The sequence below is a fragment of the Delphinapterus leucas genome, chromosome 11 (assembly GCF_059928025.1).
Source record: "Delphinapterus leucas isolate spDelLeu-1000000601 "Yukka" chromosome 11, BTC_Dleu_Yukka2, whole genome shotgun sequence".
NCBI lineage: Eukaryota > Metazoa > Chordata > Mammalia > Artiodactyla > Monodontidae > Delphinapterus > Delphinapterus leucas.
Window position 1 is genome coordinate 44,218,638 of NC_143139.1, and position 23,339 is coordinate 44,241,976.

Here is a 23,339-nt window from a genome sequence, read left to right on the forward strand (position 1 = left end):
AAAAGAGAAAAAAGTTTTGTTAAAGGCCCACAGGTGGTGGCATGTACAAGTCCAGATTGATTAAAAACCCTAACCCAGTTAGCCTTAAATAGAAACGACTGGGAAAAGTATAGCAACTGGGTTCTGAAAGGAAAGCACCCCTTTCCTCTAGCCCACACCTCCCCCACCATAGGCAACTTTAACAAAAGGGTAAGGAAAGAGGTGTGAGAGTCCTTGCTCTGACTAGGGAGTTGATTTTGTGCATGGCAGAGAACAGTAAGGTTTGGTATAAATTAGAGGAAAGCAGGGAAAGGAGGACTCACCTGGAGCAGTACCCCACTATGAGCATCTACATTGGGCCAAGGATTCTTGGCCTTGCCCTGCTCTAGGAGGACATTGGGCACAATCTTGTACAGCTGAGCAACCAGCTTAAACATGGGGTCCTGAGGCAGGTGTTTCAGAGCAAACTCTCGTTGACAGGTATATCGTGGATCAGTCTTCCTTAGTACTGCATGGCCATAGCCTGGGACAACCTGCAAAGGATGGGGGGGAAAACCAGTTGTATTCTCAGGTAGAAATTTTTGTCTTTTCTGCATTCTTTAGGGTAGACAAATGGAAAAAAAATCTCCTCTAATTTAGGGAGTTATCTCATTCTTTTCTCCTTCATTCTTCCAAATTATAGAACTTGAGTCTTGGCTTCTTTCCTAGTTGCTAAGCATCTCTGCTTACCCGTCCTGAGTTGAGTGTGTTCCAGATATAGTCTCGTAACTTCTCATCTGACACATCTTTGCCAACTTCCTTCTGTAGTTGTGTCAGCCACACAAGTACTTCCTGTGGGTAAGGTTTGGAGAATAAAAGAGTGTCAATGCATATGCCAGGAGAGAACGCCATGATCAGAAACAAAGCATGGGAGTAAGAAAAACACGGAGCAGGAGAAGAAAAAGAACAGTCTTACCTGATTTGCCAGTCCATGCAGGGGCCCTGCCAGCCCATTCATGGCTGCTGCGAAGGACAAGTAGGGGTCTGAAAGGGCACTGCCCACCAAGTGGCTGGTATGGGCACTTACATTGCCACCCTCATGGTCACTGTGGGGAAGTAAGAAAGGAGAATCAAGGCCAAGAGAAAGGAGAAAAAAGGGGCAGATTATTGAAACACAGTCCTTGCTGTTCTCTTATTGTCACATACTAGCCTAGCTATGGATTCACACCAGCCTATAGCTAGTCACTTATAAATAAGCTCTTGTAAGAGATGTCCCAATCTTATTATCAGCCTTTGTTCACTAATCCACAGGGCTGGAGAGGTTACTGCTTGATGATGCCTGGCCTGCGTACCAAGCTCCCTGACTCTCACTGCAGCTTTAACAGCAATGGCCAGAAGAGGGAGCTCCGGGAAAGCCAAAGGACCTGTCTAATGTGAGCAGCTAGTACCTTTTCCTAGCCAGAAGCACTATCTTACTCTTAGCGTGGTTATGGTAATTTTTCTAGACCTCCTGACCTTCTTTACCAGACCCCGTTCTTGCCTTGTACCATCCCATACGCTGTGTTTCCATCTCCTTGCTGCCTACCACCTGTTAAGGAGTTTGGGTTTTTTTTGGCATGTTGCATGACATACAGGATCTTAATTCCCCGACCAGGGATGGAACCCACGCCCCCCTGCAGTGGAAGCGCAGAGTCTTAACTACTACTGCCAGGGAAGTCCCAAGGAGTTTTTCTTAATATTCACCACCAATCCAGGCACCTGGTGGCTATGGTTGCTGGGTCTCCCTCACCTGTGGATGGTGAGGTACAAGCGCATGAGCTCCGTGAACTGAGCGTCAGTATAGCCTAACATGTTGGTGAAATTGTGGGACCAGTCCAGCTTAGAATCAATGGCCCCAATACTGCTGCCCTCTCGATAGAGATTCCGGTAGATCTTTGCTGCAACACAAGGTAGCTTTGCAATCAGATCCATACAGTCTTCATAAATCAACTGATGGGGAGAAGAGGAAAATGGAGAAAAAAAGAAGAGGAATTATCAACAAGGAAGAATTAGGCAGGGATGGTGTTTGTTCTCTATGGACTGGGCTATTTGGAGTGATGATTCTATGCTGGGTGATTATAAATGGAGTATAACAACAATGACCATTTAACTGAATAACTGTTATGACCCAGGCACCGCATTAAGGGATTTATACAAACTATCTCATGTATATTAAAACATTATTCCCAATTTTTTCCCATTCTACAAAGTATATAATGACCTCCATTTTAAAAGGAGAACTGAGGCTCAGAGCATTCAGTTAAATGCCAAAGTCAGATTTTGAACCCTTATATGTTTAACCATGATCTTTTCCACTACATGACATTGCATTCAAAGAATGTGCTACGACACTAGGTTTTTAATAATTCTATGTTCCATCTTTCAAAGAAAATTCACCATATATGCCAAGGGTCAAACAGTGGCATTCAATTGTTAGTTATGAACAAAGGCTTCCATTTTTTAAGCACTTACTATATAACAGGTACTGTGCTAGGTATATTATTTTCATTTTTTTCTTTTCTTACAATAGTCCTGTAAGGTAACATAGCCTTCATTTGTAAAAACTGGGGCACAAGGTTACCCACTCAGCTAATAAGCATCATCTAGCTTAAATAATTATTAACTCATGGCCATGCTTGTTTCATCTATATCCTTACTTTCCCCTCTCATCTCCCAAATTATTTTGAGTGAATCCCAGATATCATATATAACATGTAAGTATTTAAGCATGTATCTCTAAAAGATAAAGGTCCTTCATAATCAAAATCACAAAACCATTATCCTACTGAAAAGAATTTAACAATTCTTCAATATCATTAACTATCTACTCAGTATTCAAGTCCCCCCCCACCTCATTCATTTATTATAAAGCTCCCCCTCATTTGTCTGTTTCACTGAAAATAGCCCACATTGCAATTGTATGACATGTCTCTGAAGTCTTTTTAATTAATTTAAGTTCCCTCTTATGCTGTCCTTTTTTTACTTTGCAGTTTATTTGTGGAAAATCAGATCATTTGTCCTGTAGAATTTCCCACAGTTTAGATTTTGCTAGTTATATACCTGTGATGTCATTTAACATGTCCCTCTATCCACTGTATTTCCGACAGACTGATAGAGCTAGAGGTTTGAGCAGATTCATGTTCAATTTCTTTAGCAAGACTTTTTTTTTTTTTTTTTTTTTTTTTTTGCGGTACGCGGGCCTCTCACTGTTGTGGCCTCTCCCGTTGCGGAGCACAGACTCTGGACGCGCAGGCTCAGCGGCCATGGCTCACGGGCCTAGCCGCTCCGCGGCATGTGGGATCTTCCCGGACTGGGGCACGAACCCGTGTCCCCTGCATCGGCAGGCGGACTCTCAACCACTGCGCCAACCAGGGAAGCCCAGCAAGACTTTTTGATGAATAGTGCTGTGTTCATTTATTAAGAGAAACATATAATATCTGGTTGTCTTTTTGTGATGTTAATAGCGTGCTCAACTTTTATGTCTCAATTTTATCTTCTCATAGGGATTTTCTTTTAGGGAGGGCGACAGGGTTTGAGTAGTTTTTGGTTTTCTTGGCCACGCTGTGAGGCTTGTGCGATCTTAGTTCCCAGACCAGGGATCAAACTCGTGCCCCCTGCAGTGGAAGGGAAGCATGGAGTGCTAACCAGTGGACCGCCATGGAATTCCCAAGTTTTTTCTTTTTCTTTCTTTTTTTTTTTTTTTTTTTGCGGTACCCGGGCCTCTCACTGTTGTGGCCTCTCCCGCTGTGGAGCACAGGTTCCGGACGCACAGGCTCAGCGGCCATGGCTCACGGGCCTAGCCGCTCCGCAGCATGTGTGATCTTCCCGGACCAGAGCACGAACCTGTGTCCCCTGCATCGGCAGGTGGACTCTCAACCACTGTGCCACCAGGGAAGCCCCCAAGTTTTTTCTTTTAATAACAAAAAAATTCAGGAATTCCCTGGCGGTCCAGTGGTTAGGACTCGGTGCTTTCACTGCCAGGGCCTGGGTTCAATTCCTGGTTGGGAAAGATCCTGCAAGCCATGAGATGCGGCCAAAAAAAACCCACAAAACAAAACAATAAAAATTTCTACTTTCAGTCACAGTACATTGAAAGCATGGAGAAAATACTTGCTGAATGACATTACATTGTGCTGTCCTATCAAGCTAACTGGCTAAATGTTCCTGTAAGAAGTCATCAGGTTTTGGTAGTTTTGTTGGAACAAAGAACAAAATCTATAATAACTAGCCTAAATGAGATAATCTCTGTGAAGTCATCTATTACTCAAGCACTCAGTGAATTTTGTCAATGCCACCAAGATTCAGTGAGAATACTGCCAAAATTAAAAAGCTACGTGAAGCAAGAAGTACTTAGCTAACACTTGCAAGTTCTCAGGAGATTATTTACATGATAATCATACTATTAACCATACCTTCTTGCAGATTCACATCCCCCAAGGAAGTAGGTTATTTCCAGAAGCCTGCATCAAGGATATGCAGTTCTAAGGGACCTGGATTCATTAGCAGAATGCCAAGAACAAGATCCTGGGCTAGGCAAACTGTTATCTGTGGAGTATGTACTAACTTTCAAAATCATTTGTAAAGTATGAATGACCACAACATAAAGAAACTACAAAAAGAGGATTGTTTCAACTTCTACCACTGAGGATGAAGTTTATAAAGCAGCAAGTATCAGACCAGGTATGACAGTGTGGGATCTTTACCCTGCTTTTTGTAGTGGTAAAGCTGTACAGTCAAGAGGTTAAATAAAGAAACAAACACACTGACAGATGAATGCCTCCTTATTTCTTCTTCTTCTTCTTTTTTTTTTTTTTTTTTTTTGTGGTACGCGGGCCTCTCACTGTTGTGGCCTCTCCCGTTGCGGAGCACAGGCTCCGGACGCACAGGCTCAGCGGCCATGGCTCACGGGCCCAGCCGCTCCGCGGCATGTGGGATCTTCCCGGATCGGGGCATGAACCCGTGTCCCCTGCATCGGCAGGCGGACTCTCAACCACTGCGCCACCAGGGAAGCCCCCTTATTTCTTCTTTAATAAACTAAGACTGAGGTGCTATTTAGCTACTGGTACTAACTCATTCTTCATCTTTAAACCCTCAGAAAAAAAGACAAATCACGCCACCATCACAACTGCCTGGAATAAAGGTAACAAAACTGACCATAATCATCATTGTGAGCCAGCATCTCTAGTGCTAGAGAAATTCTGACCAAGTATTTAGCTATCAGTCATTTAAAAAAAAATCTTTATTGGAGTATAGTTGACTTACAGTGTTGTGTCAGCTATCAGTCATTATAAAGAAGACACAGAAAAAGAGGAGATACAGTATTAATGGTGAAGAGACCCTAGAGTGAAGCAAACTCAAGTCTCAATCTGCTGTCTACCAGTTACTAGCTGCATGACCCTAGGCAAGCTACTTATTTTCTCTAATCTTCAGCTTTCCCATTCAGTAAAATGACATCAGTGACATCTACCTCATGGGGCTGTTCTGATGATTAAATCAGATAATGAATATAAAACATTTAAGCTAATATTTGGCATGTTTTCAAGAGTTGTTAGGTGTTGGGATGATGATTTTATTATAGATTAAACAGCTTCAAAACCTACATATACTGTTCATATGCCTTACTAGAAAAACCTCATCTGTCAGCTACTTTGCAGATTTTACCCAATTCAACAATATCTTAAGGCTACTTCATAATTAAACAGCTGGTGCATCAGAGTAATCTCCTAGTCACGAGTGAAGTTAAGTCAATTAGTAAATTAGTAATAGATGTAACTTTTTCACCTCAATAGATTACACTATTTATCTAAAGTCATGTAAACTGTTACGGAAGGAAAGTTGTAGGAAGATCATCCTCTTGAGGTGTATGTAAAAAACAGCATGAACTGATGATTCTAGTAGAGAATTAGATCACATATACTCCTTAACATAAATTTTTAAACAGAAATAACCAGCTGAATGCTGTCATGTAATTCTACTAAAGTAACATGGTTAAATTAACCAAGACAGAGAACTAAACTGAAATAGCATGTCTGATCTTTGAGAGAGAGAGGATATGGCAGCAAAAGAGCACCAAGCTCCACTAAAGCAGTTACTGGTGCTAATTTTTGTTCAGTGTGAACTTATTAGATGCACATCCTGAGGCTGACAGATATATCAGTATTGCTTAGAAACACTCTCCAGGTTGGCAAAGTCCTGAAATACAATGTTCACCTCAAGACAGCCACCCTCAGATGATATCTCACAAAGAGGTGGCAGGACAACCAATCAATGGCTGTACACTGAAATGGAGGCAATAGCAAGCAGAGAAGAACAAGATTCATTTTCCTGACTCAATAAAGGACAGTGTGAAGCAATGCAGCATGTTTGGATGCCTGGGAAATATCTTACAGGTATTTATTGCAAGGTATGAAGAACTCTACAACAGGCAACACAACAGCACTGTAAGAAGTAACAGGCACTTCTGAGTGGTCAATTTCTAAAAGACAAGTTTTAAAATAGAAGAACTGTTGGCCTTGATTTAACCTTTTCTGTTATGGTGACCCACACAGATAACAATTACTTGAACAGTATTTTAAAAAGAAAATGAAAAGCAACATATTCAGTTTATACAACCTTCTGAACCTGCTGATGTGTGACTTTATAAATGCTTGTGAATAGGTTTAGTTTGCATCATTCCTATACCTTCCTCCTCAAAGCCAACCAGACTAGTATCAATTGCAAACTTTCCCTCTTTCCCCCAACAGCAAACACAATTCTCTATACACAGTTGGCACTGAATAAATATTGACCAATCCAATGAAGTGGGATTTGCCAAAACCCCAAGGAGATTTCATCAGACCAGTGGGCCATGCTACTCTGTGCCTTGCCTCATAGTGAACTCTTTGGGGACCTTCTCCTGGTCAAAAATCCTTTAGTGTATCTGCTTTGCAGAAAGGAACTTTTCTGTTCCTATACTACCTGTCTCTAAATAAGAAACAAAAGAAAATGAGATGTCCTTCTGTAAACTTAGCCAGATAAATTGTACTTTACCCAGTGTTTGTGAGTATGTGGGGTATGGAAAGAGGATGGAAGGAATTATGTCCTATGCGCTAGGACAAGGCCCAACAATGTTCTCATACTCTAACCACAGAGTCCGAACTATTAAGATCACATTTCATTTTCAGAGAATAAAGCTCATTTGCTTTTTGGATCCTACTTCCAGGATACTAACCACCCTTCCACTCCTGACAGGTATCTTGAGTGGGTTAGTCCAAACTGTGGCTGACTGGCATTAGTCCTCCTAGCCTCCAGAGTTGCCTTAGCTGCCATTCTTCCAAATTCTCAGGGTTCTCCTTATCTGGGGACTTCCCCGGTGGCGCAGTGGTTAAGAATCCACCTGCCAATGCAGGGGACACGGGTGTGAGCCCTGGTCTGGGAAGATCCCACATGCTGTGGAGCAACTAAGCCCACGTGCCACAACTACTGAGCCTGCGTGCCACAAGTACTGAAGCCCGAGCGCCTAGAGCCCATGCTCCACAACAAGAAGCCACCACAATGAGAAGCCTGTGCACCACAACAAAGAGTAGCCCCTGCTCACTGCAACTAGAGAAACCCCGTGCACAGCAACAAAGACCCAACGCAGAAATAAATGAATGAATGAATGAATGAATGAATGGTTCTCCTTATTTGAAGAGAAGGAGAAGGGACCCTTTGGGGCCAGAGTGAGACTACTCTGCAAAACTTTCCTCGGGGGCTCTGCAGTTAAGTCACATCTTTTTCAATGTTCCAACAGCACAGTGTACACACCTCTATTCCAGCAAGATTACTGAATTGTAGTTTCTTTTTTTAAAAAATAAATTGATTTATTTATATTCATTTTTGGCTGCACTGGGTCTTCACTGCTGTGCACAGGCTCTCTCTAGCTGCGGCGAGCGGGGGCTACTCTTCATTGTGGTGTGCGGGCTTCTCTGCAGCAGCCTCTCTCGTTGTGGAGCATGGGCTCTAGGCACATGGGCCTCGATAGTTGTGACATGCAGGCTCAGCAGCTGTGGTGCGCAACTCAGTAGTTGTGGCACACAGGCCTAGTTGCTCCGTGGCATGTGGGATCCTCCTGGACCAGGGCTCGAACCCATGTCCCCTGCATTGGCAGGCGGATTCTCAACCGCTGTGCCACCAGGGAAGCCCATAGTTTCTTTTTTATGTGTATATCACCCTAACTAAATCAATAACCTTGGTGATAGAAAGCATGCTTCATTTATCTTTGTAATTCCAAAGACGGATAAAAAGCAAGCCTACAGTAAAATTCTTTTAAATGAGTTTCTGGCATAACTCAGGGTAGTAATTTTCCGAAGGATTCTACATTCCTTTTTCTTCCTTCACACTCAAGTCCTTTGGATCTCCATCAAACATCAATCATCACAGCAAAGTTTCCTACCTCCCAGTACTTGGTTCGGTTGATACCCTCTGCATATGCTCGGGCAAAGTTGCTTTCACTGTTGAGAGCTGTAATGGCTGCACTGAGCTGAGACATGGGGTGTAGATTAGTGGGAAAGTTGTCCAGCATGGTGACCACATGGGAAGGCAGAGCTGCCCTCTTTGCCCACTCTTCTGAGAGCCAAGATACCTGTGAAAGGGAGACATTGTTCAAAACACTAGGCAAGGAAAAAACAAAAAGAAGAGAAATTAAAAAACAATGGGAATTCCCTGGCGGTCTAGTGGTTACGACTCGGCACTCTCACTGCTGGGGGCCCAGGTTCAATTCCGGGGAAATAAGATCTTGCAAGCTGTGCCGTACAGCCAAAATTAAAAAAAAAAAAAAAAAAAAAGACAGTGACCTCTAAGTAAAGAAAATCCAAGAGAATTCAATACAGTCCACGTATACAGCAGAACTCTGCTCTGATTCCTTCCCCTCTATAAACTACCACCCATAACCAGATCAGGATTCAGTGTCTGAGATTAGAAAAAGGCAAAGAAGGAGGTGAATGAGAAGCGCTAGTGTCCTTCTGCTTACCTGTTCCTCTGTTGGGATTTGTCCAGTTACCAGCAGCCAAAATAATCCCTCTGGCAGGGGTTCTTCCCCACCCTTAGCCTTGGGCAGCACTTTCTGGCATTCAGGGATACTGTAGCCTCGAAAACGGATGCCCTTGAGGGAGAAGAGTAAGGATTACAACTCGTAAGTTTGTTAGCCTCAAAGTCACATAATTGACTGATCCCACTTTCATCAGACCTGTCAACAAGTTAGAACTTTTTTTTTTTTTTTTTTTTTGCGGTACGCGGGCCTCTCACTGTTGTGGCCTCTCCCGTTGCGGAGCACAGGCTCCGGACGCGCAGGCTCAGCGGCCATGGCTCACGGGCCCAGCCGCTCCGTGGCATGTGGGATCTTCCCGGACCGGGGCACGAACCCGTGTCCCCTGCATCGGCAGGCGGACTCTCAACTACTGCACCATCAGGGAAGCCCAAGTTAGAACTTTTAAAGAGCAAATCTTTAGGTAACTTACTCCTGCTTTGTACTTTTAGTTTTACTAGTTGATATATTAAAAAGGTAAACTCGCTCTTCAGTTATTCCATATATACCTATTTTCACCTTCCAAAATATACAGGTAGGTGCTTTATTTTGTTCTCCACACCCTTAGTGGTCTAAGCCAGAGGTCCCCAGAACCCCGGTGCTGGTCCACGGCCTGTTAGGAACCAGGCTGCACAGCAGGGGGTGAGCGGCAGGCGAGCGAGTGAAGCTTCACCTGTATTTACAGCCACTCCCCATCACTGGCATTACTGCCTGAGCTCCGCCTCCTGTCAGCATTATGGTGAGTTGAATAATTATTTCATTATATATTACAATGTAATAATAATAGAAATAAAGTGCACAATAAATGTAATGCCCTTGAATCATCCAGAAACCATCACCCCTGACCCATCCGCAGAAAAACTGTCTTCCAAAAAACTGGTCCCTGGTGCAAAAAAAGGTTGGGGACTGCTGGTCTAATCCATGGTGTGCACAATGGTCAGTAAAATCAGTGATTATTAGTGATTGATATGAGGGTCTCTTACCTCATCAGGATCAAGAACTGATGTTTCATATACCAATCCCTTCATGCCTCTCATGCCACCATACATCTAAAGAAAAGAAGAGGATGTAACCAGTTGTCTGAATAATTCAGGCTAGAGCTTGTTAGTGCTTCATGGGATCTGGGAGAGGAAATTTATTCTCTGACTTGCAAGACTTCATTTGGGGGAAGATTTCTGAGGAGTTAACTTACTATAGAATGGAACTTTGAAAGGAAGACTGCTAACGCTGGAAATGATTTTTTTAAGTTGAGAAATCACTACCTTTAGTTAGTATTTTTGCCTCTGCTCCCTTTTCTTATTGTTTTTTCTGCTGCCCACTTTTATCCCCTCATTCCCACCAACCGAAGTAAAAAGAATGGGAATGACTGTAGGGAAAGGAGATGGAGACCAATGGCTAAACACTGTTGTGAAATTATCATCTGAGCTGCTTAGACTCTTAGGACTGAAGAAGAAACGATCCTAAAGCTGTTCTAGAAGGCCTGCTAGAGCTGTGGTTTAACTGGATGATCAGCACAGCATCAACTCAAAGACAGAGAGCCTTGGGCCCAAAAGCTAAGGGGTTGGGAAGAGGAATAAAAACTTCATTTATCCCTCCCATACATGAATTAGGTTAGCCTCAACTATTAAATTTATAGAAAAGAATAGTCTAATTTCTAACAAACGCCATAAGCTTCAACATTTCCTTATATGGGACAGACTGCTTCGAACAATCAGTGAAGAGGATGGTACTTTTGTTGAAGCATATTACAGAGCTACTTTTTGCAGGCAAAACGCTACAACCCTTACCATGTCCACAGTGATTTGGCCTACCACCGTCTTGCCATGTTGCTGTTTGAAGGTCTTAATTCTGGCCTGCTCCTTAGGTATCAGATCAGCCAATATGTCTTTCAAATTCTAAAACGAGAAGTAGAGAGGCTAAGTGATGATCAAAATATTGATTAGATTTCTGCAAAGTAGGTATGTTAAGACTGCTTTTTAGAATTTGACTTTCTCTACCTGCCAGGGAAGTCTGGTCAACTTCTCTATACAGATGAGGGTAAAATTAGGCATAGCAAGAAGGGAATGGGGAGTTGTTTAATGGGTACAGTTTCAATTCGGGAAGATGAAAAAGTTTTGGCCATGAATAGTGATGATGGTTGCCCAATAATGTGAATTACTTACTGCCATTAAATTATAAACTTAAGAATAGTCTAATTTCTAACCAATACCATAAGCTCCAACATTTCCTTGTATGGGACAGATAGTCACTGAAGAGAATGGTACTTTTGTTGAAGTACATTACAGAGCTACTTTTCCCAGCCAAAACCCCACAGTCCTTATCATGTCCACAGTGCTTCAGCTATCTTAAAGTAGTAGTAGTGATAATACTTGTAACAATAATAACAACTGGAAACCTCCAGGAGATACTCAGGATAATGATGAGAGGCTGAGTAGTAGCCCACCACCCCTCCCCATCCCAGGGTCAAGCTGCCTCAATGATTCTCAGTCCTCTTTTCCAAACCTTACCGTGGAAGAAGCACTGGCATGCCGGGCAGCAAGAACAAGACAGGATGCATTCTGCAAAGAAAACACAAAACCTTATGCAATTGTCCTCCCTCCTATGTATTAAAAAGGAGTTACAGTGACTCAACCTCTCTTCATTTTAGCCTCTAAGGACAGTCTGACATAAGAAAGCTATAAAAGGCCTCGAGCAACCTGGAAAGAGTTACCAGTCTGGAAGCAACAGCTTCATTAGCATTCCCTGAAGAGACTCTCCCATAACCTGGGTTCTACGGCTGGGTTTGTTAGGCACAGAAGAAATGTCAGAGAGGCAGTTGTTAAAGTACCCAGTCCATCCCACTCTAGTCGACAAGAGCTCTGAGAAAAGCAAATGAGGAAACTGATCAATTACTTAACCCAGCTGGTAAGGTTTCTTCAGCACCTAGCCTTTTGGCAACACTTCAACCTCTCCAGTCTAGGAGAGCCCACAGGTGGAAGCAGGCTTTTACAACACTACCTGATATGCTCCTGGAAAAAGCACAGAAAAAACAGAATATCTACAAAGCAACAACCAACAGACTGCTCAACAACTGCAGTGGAAACTAGAAAACTGGTAAATTATCTTTAAAATATTGAGAGAAAATAATTACTAAGCTAGAGTTGTGTACCCAGGTGAGGAAGAAATCTTAAAGGGGGTGAAATAAAGACATTTCAGGTAAACAAAAGCTGAGAGTTTATCACCTACACACCTGTACCAAAGGAATTTTTTCTTTTAAATTGAGGTATAGTTGATGTACTGCATTATATAAGTTTCAGGTATACAACATAGTGATTCACAATTTTTTAAAAAAAGATTTATTATTTATTTTTGGCTGCACTGGGTCTTAGAGGCGGCACCCAGGATCTTCCGTTGTAGCGTGAGAGCTCTTCGTTGTGGTGCGCGGGCTTCTCTCTAGCTGTGGCCTGCGGGTTTTCTCTTCTCTAGTTGTGGCACATAGACTCCAGGGTGCGTGGGCTCTGCAGTTTGAGGCGCGTGGGCTCTGTAGTTTGAGGCACATGGGCTCTAGTTGAGGCGCGCGAGCTCAGTAGTTGTGGCACGCGGGCTTAGTTGCCCCACAGCATGTGGGATCTTAGTTCCCTGACCAGGGATCGAACCCACGTCCCCTGCATTGGAGGTGGATTCTTTACCACTGACCACCAGGGAAGTGCCCTGATTCACAATTTTTTTTTGGATTAATTTTTAAAGGTTATATTCCATTTATAGTTATTATACAATACTGGCTATATTCCCTGTGCTGTACAATATATCCTTATAGTTTATTTTATACTTAGTTTGGATCTCTTAACCCCCTACCCCATCTTTCCCCTCCCCACACTGTACCACTATAGTTTATCCTCTATATCAGTGTCTTTTTCTTTTTTGTTATAGTCACTAGTTTTCTTTTTTAGATTCCACATATAAGTGATCAGTATCTGTCTTTCTGTGACTTATTTCACTCGCATAATATACTCCAACTCCATCCATATTGCTGCAAATGGCAAATTTTCACTCTTTTTTATGGCTGAGTAGTATTCCATTGTATATATACAACACTGCTTCTTTATCCATTCATCTCTTGATGGACACTTAGGTGGCTTCCATATCTTGGCAATTGTAAATATAAATAGTGTAGCTAGGCTATGTTTAGAGATAGATTTTCCCCCCCAAGAAAAACAAGTTTCTATGAAGATTGCTGAGTTGCAACAGAAAGTTCAACACTGCCTTTGAAAAAGACAACCAGGGACTTCCCTGGTGGTCCAGAATCCACCTTCCAATGCAGGGGACACAGGTTCGATCCCTGGTTGGGGAACTAAGATCCCACATGCTACAGGGCAACTAAGACCTCAGGCCACAACTAGAGAGCCTGCACACCACAACTACTGAGCCCGTGTACCGCAACTAGAGAAGCCTGCACACCGTAATGAAGACCGAGCACTGCCAAATAAATAAACAAAAATAAAAATAATACCTAACTTGTAGTGTTTAAAAAAAAAGAAAAAGACAACCAGTTATACTACTACCAAGTTGTAAGGACTGAGGCAAGGAGGTTGACTTTTCTTCACAAGATTTTTTTTCTCTCTTTTTTATTTTTTGGCTGTGCGCAGCACGTGGGATCTTAGTTCCTGGACCAGGGATCAAACCTGTGCCCCCTGCATTACAGCATGGAGTCTTAAGCACTGGACCACCAGGGAAGTCCCCACAAGATTATTTTGAAGATAAAATGGTATTGTCAAAATAAGCCCCAGTGTCCTCATCTATAAAATGGTGCTGATACCTACCACACATCTCACAGGGTTGCCTTGTGACAATTAAATTACAATGGATGTGGAAGCACCATGCAAACTAAAGATTACACACACACACACATACACACACACACACAAACTGTGGAGAAAGTCTACATTTCTCCTCCTTTCACCAAAAGGTCAGAGACACCTTTTCTAGTAACTACAGTCATCCCTCAGTATTCAAGGGGGGATTGGTTCCAGGACCCCCTACCCCCAACAGATAGCCAAAATCCGAGGAAGCACAAGTTCTTTATATAAAATGTTGTAGTATTTGCATATAACCTAATAAGCACATCCTTCCATATACTTCGTTGCTGCGCACGGGCTTTCTCTAGTGGCGGGTGAGTGGGGGCTACTCTTCGTTGCGGTGCGCAGGTTTCTAATTGTGATGGCTTCTCTTGTTGCACAGCAGGCCTCTAGGCGCATGGGCTTCAGTAGTTGTGGCACGCAGGCTCAGTAGTTGTGGCACGTGGGCTCTAGAGTGCAGGCTCAGTAGTTGTGGCGCATGGGCTTAGTTGCTCCGCAGCATGTGGGATCCTTCCGGAGCAGGGCTTGAACCTGTGTCCCCCACACTGGCAGGCGGATTCTTTTTTTTTTTTTTAAACATCTTTATTGGAGTATAATTGCTTTACAATGGCGTGTTAGTTTCTGCTTTATAACAAAGTGAGTCAGCTATACATATACATATCTCCCCATATCTCTTCCCTCTTGCGTCTCCCTCCCACCCTCCTTATCCCACCCCTCTAGATGGTCACAAAGCACTGAGCTGATCTCCCTGTGGCTGCTTCCCACTAGCTATTTTACATTTGGCAGTATATATAAGTCCATGCCACTCCCTCACTTCGTCCCAGCTTACCCCTCCCCCTCCCCGTGTCCTCAAGTCCATTCTCTACATCTGTGTCTTTATTCCTGTCCTGCTCCTAGGTTCTTCAGAACCTTTTTTTTTTTTTTTTTGGTTCCATATATATGTGTTAGCATACAGGATTTGTTTTTCTCTTTCTGACTTACCCCACTCTGTATGACAGACTCTAGGTCCATCCACCTCACTACAAATAACTCAATTTCAATTCTTTTTATGGCCGAGTAATATTCCATTGTATACATGTGCCTCATCTTCTTTATCCATTTATCTGTCGATGGACACTTAGGTTGCTCCCATGTCCTGGCTATTGTAAATGGAGCTGCAATGAACCAGGTTGCTCCCATGTCCTGGCTATTGTAAATGGAGCTGCAATGAACCAGGTTGCTCCCATGTCCTGGCTATTGTAAATGGAGCTGCAATGAACCTTGTAGTACATGACTCTTTTTGAATTATGGTTTTCTCAGGGTATATGCCCATTAGTGGGATTGCTGGGTCGTATGGTAGTTCCATTTTTAATTTTTTAAGGAACCTCCATACTGTTCTCCATAGTGGCTGTATCAATTTACATTCCCACTAACAGTGCAAGAGGGTTCCCTTTTCTCCACACCCTCTCCACCATTTGTTGTTTGTAGATTTTTTGATGATGACCATTCTGACTGGTGTGAGGTGATACCTCATTGTAGTTTTGATTTGCATTTCTCTAATGATTAGTGATGTTGAGCATCCTTTCGTGTGTTTCTTGGCAATCTGTATATCTTCTTTGGAGAAATGACTATTTAGGTCTTCTGCCCATTTTTGGATTGGGTTGTCTGTTGTTTTGATATTGAACTGCATGAGCTGCTTGTAAATTTTGGAGATTAATCCTTGGTCAGTTGCTTCATTTGCAAATATTTTCTCCCATTCTGAGGGTTGTCTTTTCATCTTGTTTATGGTTTCCTTTGCTGTGCAAAAGCTTCTAAGTTTCATTAGGTCCCATTTGTTTATTTGTGTTTTTATTTCCATTTCTCTAGAAGGTGGGTCAAAAAGGATCTTGCTGTGATTTATGTCAGAGTGTTCTGCCTGTTTTCCTCTAAGAGTTTTATAGTGTCTGGCCTTACATTTAAGTCTTTAATCCATTTTGAGGTTTTTTTGTGTGTATGGTGTTAAGGAGTGTTCTAATTTCATTCTTTTACATGTAACTATCCAGTTTTCCCAGCACCACTTATTGAAGAGGCTGTCTTTTCTCCATGGTATATTCTTGTGGCAGGCGGATTCTTAACCACTGCACCACCAGGGAAGTCGCCTTCCATATACTTTTTCTTTTTTTTAAAATTTATTTTATTATTATTTTAAAATTAATTAATTAATTTATGGCTGTTGGGTCTTCATTTCTGTGCGAGGGCTTTCTCTAGTTGTGGCAAGCGGGGGCCACTCTTCATCGTGGTGTGTGGGCCTCTCACTATCGCGGCCTCTCTTGTTGCGGAGCACAGGCTCCAGACGCGCAGGCTCAGTAATTGTGGCTCACGGGCCCAGTTGCTCTGCGGCATGTGGGATCTTCCCAGACCAGGGCTCGAACCCGTGTCCACTGCATTGACAGGCAGATTCTCAACCACTGCACCACCAGGGAAGTCCCCTTCCATATACTTTTTTTAAAAAAATTTTTTATTTATTTATTTATTTAATTTTTGGCTGTGTTGGGTCTTCCTTGCTGCGTGCATGCTTTCTCTAGTTGCGGCAAGCAGGGGCTACTTGTTGTTGCGGTGCATGGGCTTCTCATTGCGGTGGCTTCTCTTGTTGTAGAGCACGGGCTCTAGGCACGCAGGCTTCAGTAGCTGTGGCTCACGGGCTCTAGAGGGCAAGCTCAGTAGTTGTGGCACACGGGCTTTGTTGCTCCGCGGCATGTGGGATCTTCCCAGACCAGGGCTTGAACCCATGTCCCCTGAATTGGCAGGTGGATTCTTAACCAGTGAGCCACCAGGGAAGCCCCTCTTCCATATACTTTAAAATCACCTCTAAATTACTTACAATACCTAATGCACTATAAATGCTATATAGTTGTAAATACAAAGTAAATATTATGCAAATCGTTGTCAGCACGTGGCAAATTCAAGTTTTACTTTTTGGAACTTTCTGGAATTTTTAATTTATTTAATTTATTTAATTTTGACTTCATTGGGTCTTTGTTGCTGCACGCAGGCTTTCCCTAGTTGTGGTGAGCAGGGGCTACTCTTTGTTGCAGTGCGCGGGCTTCTCATTGCAGTGGCTTCTCTTGTTGCGGAGCATGGGCTCTAGGAATGTGGGCTTCAGTAGTTGTGACAAGTGGGCTCTAGAGCGCAGGCTCAGTAGCTGTGGTGCACGGGCTTAGTTGCTCCATGGCATGTGGGATCTTCCTGGACCAGGGCTCAAACCCGTGTCCCCTGCATTGGCAGGTGGATTCTTAACCACTGCGCCACCAGGGAAACCTCTCTGAATTTTTTTTTTTTTTAATATTTTTGATCTACAGTTGGTTGTACCCACAGACGCAGAACCTGTGGATGCAGAACCCGCAGATGCAGAACCCACAAAGAGCTGACTGTATTGCATTGCTGTCTGGTCGTGCTGAAAATCATTTGAACTAGTGTTACTGTATAAATTCCAAAACACTACATGCCTAAGGTGAGAGTTAGTAGGGCCTGAGGCTTTTTAGAAGTTAGTACCCCTCTTTCTGTTGGGGCAGGAGGGAGAAATGAAAAGGGAAGAGACCCTTCAGAAAATATTATTTTAAAAAGAATCAATCCAAAGCTAAATTCAGAGAGCAGAAAACAAGAGAATATGGCCCTAAAACAAAGGGGGAACACCTCAACTTGTTAACTAGGGCTGCCTGCAACTCCTTTCATTACCTTCCTAAACCATCTCCTCTAGCTCACTGAGGACCATTTGGGCAGAAAGCACGCAGCACAAACAGCCCTTTAGCCTGTTCATCTTACACAGGGCGCGTGGGAGCCAGACGCAGCACTCAAGAAATAACGTTCCTGGGGACTTCCCTGGTGGTCCAGTGGCTAAGACTCCACGCTCCCAATGTAGGGGGCTTGGGTTCAATCCCTGGTCAGGGAACTAGATCCCATATGCCGCAACTAAAAGAGTCTGCATGCCACAACTAAAGATCCCGCATGCCTCAACGAAGATCCTGCGTGCTGCAACGAAGATCCAAGGCAGCCAAATAAATTAATTAAAAAAAAAAAAAGAACTTTCCTTTTTCTTACTAGTCACCAAAAAGTGAACAAGGGAAAACCTGCGAATAAGTTCAAACTATTGTTCTACAGTGCTAACCATGTTCAAGCTATTCCATGCTCCATGGTCCCACAGATTCCCTATAATAGAGGCCCTATCTCCCAGAGACCACATCAGCACTCAACAGACCTTTTAATTGTGGGTAGTTGGTTGTTGTGGTTCTGTTTTGTTTTTAAAGAGGCTATAGGGAAACATACCATCATAGAGAAAAAAGAAGTTGAAATCTCTCCATAATGATAATTTTTCCACTTCTAAATCATGCTGAAGTTTCTGTAATGGCTGGCTGCTTCATTGGCAAGAGGAAGGATTATAAGAAGAATAGTACTAAGTTAAATCTTAGACAAAAGAAAAAAATCTATCCAAGCTCAGCAGACAGAATGAGAGCCAGACAAAAACAGTTTTTTCCCCTTGTGAGAGAGAACTACTAGAATCAATGAGCTTCCCTCTCCTTTTACTTCATTTAAGGTAAAAAAAAGAAAAAAAGAAATCGGAAAGAAAAGGGTGGAAGGTCACCTAACAAGGCTGTAAGAATGAAACATCATTTAAAGGTGTCAGATAGGTCATGACTGCTGCTTAGTTATAGTCAATTCTCAGATCTTTTTATATGAATGCTACTTTAAAGGAATGGTTGGGGAAGAGGAACTTGCAACTAAACTATCACCCCACTTCCACCACCAGCAAAGTCTTAATTTCCTTTGTAGAGAGTGTCTTTGCCATTTAATGAGGCACCTCAAAAGTAATTTAAGGAGAGCTGATCTCAACTGTCCCTAACCTCCATCAGCAACACTTCTTAGCCAGATCTCCAATTTGCAAAGCAATGCTAGTTTGTGGAGAGCGTGGCTATGCAGCTATAGAATAAAGCTAGTATATTGTGTTCCTACTACATTTCTGGCTGTGTGACCCTAGCCAAGTCATTTAATCTTTCTGTGCTTCAATTTCCTTATCTGTAAAATGAGAACAATCTACCCAAAAAGAATTCAGAGTAATGATAGTAAAGATGATCCAAGATCTTGGAAAAAGAATAGAGGCACAGATCAAGAAGATACAAGAAATGTTTAACAAAGACCTAGAAAAACTAAAGAACAAATAAACAATACAATAACTGAAATAAAAAATGCACTAGAAGGAATCAGTAGCAGAAAAAGTGAGACAGAAGAACGGATAAGCAAGCTGGAAGACAAAATGGTGGAAATCACTGCCACAGAACAGAATAAAGAAAAAAGAATGGAAAGAAATGAGGACAGTCTCAGAGACCTCTGGGACAACACTAAACGCACCAACATTCGCATTATATGGGTCCGAGAAGGAGAAGGAGAAGGAGAAGGAGAAGGAGAGAAGGAGAGAGGGTGAGAGGGGGAGAGGGTGAGAGGGTGAGAGGGGGAGAGGGGGAGAGGGAGAGAGGGAGAGAGGGGGAGGGGGGAGGGGGAGAGGGGGAGGGGGAGAGGGGGAGGGGGGAGGGGGAGAGGGGGAGGGGGGAGGGGGAGGGGGAGAGGGGGAGGGGGGAGGGGGAGAGGGGGAGGGGGAGGGGGGGAGAGAGAGAGAGAGAGAGAGAAAGGACCTGAGAAAATATTTGTAAAATGGGAACAGTAATAGTACCTACCTCAAAGCATTGCTATGAAAATTAATTAGGTCAATATTTACTTAAAACCATGCCTGACACACGCAAGTGCTCTGTATTTGTTATATAATAAATGTAGAAAATTAAATAGTATGGCCACTTTCTAGCACCCTTCAATGTCAAATTTAGTCATATTTTAGCTCACCCTGCAACCTAGGGAAAAAACTAAAGAAATATGAAGGATTTTAAAAGCAGCAATTCATTGATATGACCGCCCAAAAGGCTACAATAGGAAAAATTCAAGTTAGGACAACTTTATCTAATGATGTAGAAGACAGAGCACAAAGCACATGCCTTGGAATTAGGAAAGGAAATTTGGGTTCTAGTCCCAGCTCCATTACTAAATAACTGAGACATCCAAAGCAAACAACTAACTACTGTTTCCCTTTCCCTCTCCACATTTAGGATAACACTCAAGCTACTTAGCTCAAAGTCTGATTCTAAGGCTCCAACAAGGACATATATGTAAAGGTACTCAAAAGCCTTGCTATTTAAAATATGAATGCCTAGCCTGCAATACAAGCATTACTTGGAGCTTGTCAGACATGCAGAATCTTGGGCCTCACCTCAGACCTACTGAATCCAAATCTCCAGTTTAACAAACTCACTAAGTGATTCCTATGAACAATAAAGTTTAAGAAACATCCATGGTTTAAAGCATTAAGCAAGGAAGCAGAAGGGTAGAATATAAAGAGCCTGGGATATGGTGTTATCAAGGGTCAAGTCCTAAATCCAGGTTCTGCCACTATCCTGCTGTGCTACCATGGCTGTATGACCTAACTTCTAGTTTCAATTTTCACAGCTCTAAACTGGTAACAACAAAGCCAGCTGCAGGGTAGACAAGTAGACTATATGAAATCATTTGCATGAAGGCATCTAGAACAGTGCCTTCTGTATAGCTGAGATCAATAAATATTTGTTTCTTAGAAATGTGTTGGCCTATTACCTACCAACTCGTGTCACAATTTTCTCGTGGAGTTGGATCCCAGGAAAGAGGCAGTCAAGCCTGAGGAAGGGGTGAATGGATAATTCCCTCTAGCTGTAGAACAGGAAATAAAGCCCCAATTTCCTAAGGGCCTCCTGACCAAGAGAAGAGTCTCAAGGAGAGGAAACAAATTTAACTAACCATAATCCCCACCATTAGGCAAATCTAGACAGGAGATGTTAGAGGACTGTCATACCCTAGGCTACATACCTCATTTCATCTACTCCTGGCTGCCAAGGAAAGCTGCTAAATGGCTTTGTATAGTACATCCAAGCTATACTCACAGATGCAACAGGCAGATTACAAATCTCTGAGTCATCCCTGAACTTTCACCTCCCAGCTCCTCCCCCAGTTCTGGAGGTGTGGCAGCGGGGCTTTTGGCTTCTGGTTGCATGCCACGTGTAAAGTCATCCTACTGGAACAGCACCTGTCAGGTGAATCAGGGAGTCACCACACTCAATAGGTCAGCTCCTTCATGGGGAGAAATGGAGAGAGCTACTTCCGAAGATAAGGGCCTGGCTCACAATGTCTGACAGCCAGGATTCTCTACAGGATGGGGGTATCGCAATCACTAAAAGGATTTTCAAACCTCATATGCTGCCACCCCTTGCAATAACTCTTTTAGTGAGCTGGCTATTATTGATAGAAATGGGCTGTAGCTCTCAAATGTGCTATGCTAGGATGGAAAAATATAATTAAAGGAACCTCTATCTTAAAGGGCCAAGGGAGGAAAAGGACAAATAATACATGCAGGAAATTCTGCCAAAGACTTGCTTATAATACTTAGGGTATTTCTGGAATAGGGTATTGGCGAAATCACTTAACAAAAATCAATTAAAACTACTCCCTTCTCGGGACTTCCCTGGTGGTCCAGTAGTTAAGAATCTGCCTTCCAAAGCAGGGGACGCGGGTTCAATCCCTGGTCGGGGAACTAAGATCCCACATGCCACAGGGCAACTAAACCCGTGTGCTGCAACTACTGAGCCCGTGTGCTCTGGAGCCCGCGCACCCCAACTAGAGAGCCAAACTAGAGAAGCCCGCGCACCGCAACTGCTGAGCCTACGCACTGTGGAGCCCATAGAGAAGCCCAAGCACTGCAAGGAAGACCCAGCGCAGCCAAAAAAAAACAAAAACAAACTACTCCCTTCTCCCCCAAATTCTGGGAACAGTAGAATACCATTTGGATAAGCACTTACTCAATAATGTGGTTATTTCTCTTATTCCTCCTAGCCTATTATCATCATCGATCCACATCTAGGACCCTTACTCTACATGGGAAAAGCCAAATTTCCTTTGATTCCCTATCCTAGGCACATTCAGAACATATCCTGCCACATATCCAGGAGCTCCAACAAACTTGTGAGATTACAAACTACTGTGTATAAAATTAATAGGCTACAAGGATATATTGTACAGCACAGGGAATATAGCCAATACATTATAATAGCTATAAATGGAGTATAATCTAAAAAATGTTGAATCACTATGTTGTATACCTGAAACTAATATAATATTGTAAATCAACTATGCCTCAATTTAAAAATTTTAAAAAAACTTGTGAGAGATGCTCCTGATTTTATTAGAGCCTTGTCCTTCATCAACAAAAGATCAGAGCTTGCCAAGCCAGAACTGGCTTAGTTGATGAAGCAAATATAATTCACTAATAACTGTAGGAAAAATCTTGTGCTACAAAGGCTTCCAATGCAGAAGAAACAACTTGCATTAAGTGAAAAAGAACACACACAGGACAAAGGCTCCTCTCTCCCCAGAACCAGGTCAGAGAACTAAAGCCATTTAACATCTGTGTTTCACAATGGTGATATTGGAAGTCTGCCTGCACTACTTGGTCAGGCCACTTAATAGCCTGAGCAATCTTCAGATTTCATACTGTGATGCCCTTCATACTCACAAGAGATTCCTTAATAATTCTGCCGAACTCTCATTGTCTAACAGACCCTTTGCTAAAGGTTCGCTGATTATTCAGTGAAGAAGACGGGAAAGGACACCAATTCAGACTCAGAAAAGAATCGAGTCCTAATTTTCCTTTCAGAGAAATTCTTACTGTTCTTTAACAAATAGTTGCTGAACATCTACTTCTTATGTGCACACTAAGCATACACTACTGAATAAAGTATATAGGATCTGTCACTGTACTACTTTTTCAGGAACTAGAAACTGTTCCCTCACTTCTACTAGTTCTTACAATGCTTTGTTTCAGGGATTTACAAGAAACTTTTCCTAAGGCATTTGAAAAAAAGGCCTAGGAAGACAAACCCAGAGAAATAGTCTAAATCTGACTATTTCTTAGAATAGTTATTTCTGAAGTCATTTAAAATAATCACTAAAAAAAAAAAAAAAAGTCAAAACACTCAAAGCTTCATATATACATTAAACACAGTTGGCCCAACTGGAGGGGATCACCAAGCAGTCAAATGAGGTACTTGAAAAAATACAAGTTTCCAGATCCGTCCCACCTTTGCTGAATCAGAATCTGAAGATAGGATTCATGAATGCGCAATGTGAAGAAGCACCTCAGGTGATGACACCCACTGTGAACTTACTTATGGAGCTTTTTTTTTTTTTTTTTGCGGTACGTGGGCCTCTCACTGCTGTGGCCTCTCCTGTTGCGGAGCACAGGCTCCAGACGCACAGCCTCAGTGGCCATGGCTCACGGGCCCAAACGCTCCGCGACATGTGGGCTCTTCCCGGACCGGGGCACGAACCTGTGTCCCCTGCATCGGCAGGCAGACTCTCAACCACTGCGCCACCAGGGAAGC

The 23,339-nt window shown here is 42.8% G+C and overlaps 1 protein-coding gene across 1 annotated transcript in view; it reads right to left on the bottom strand.

Moving 5' to 3' along the window:
- Positions 1-23,339, bottom strand: part of CS (citrate synthase) — a 28,558-nt gene that overhangs the window by 1,605 nt on the left and 3,614 nt on the right. Inside the window, exons 2-10 of the mRNA XM_022571846.2 lie at positions 11,548-11,598; positions 10,828-10,935; positions 10,024-10,089; positions 8,987-9,118; positions 8,411-8,599; positions 1,748-1,947; positions 935-1,064; positions 709-810; positions 303-512 (exon numbers count right to left, since the gene is read on the bottom strand). Coding sequence (XP_022427554.1) covers positions 303-512; positions 709-810; positions 935-1,064; positions 1,748-1,947; positions 8,411-8,599; positions 8,987-9,118; positions 10,024-10,089; positions 10,828-10,935; positions 11,548-11,598 — 1,188 coding nt within the window. The remainder of the gene's footprint in view (positions 1-302; positions 513-708; positions 811-934; positions 1,065-1,747; positions 1,948-8,410; positions 8,600-8,986; positions 9,119-10,023; positions 10,090-10,827; positions 10,936-11,547; positions 11,599-23,339) is intronic.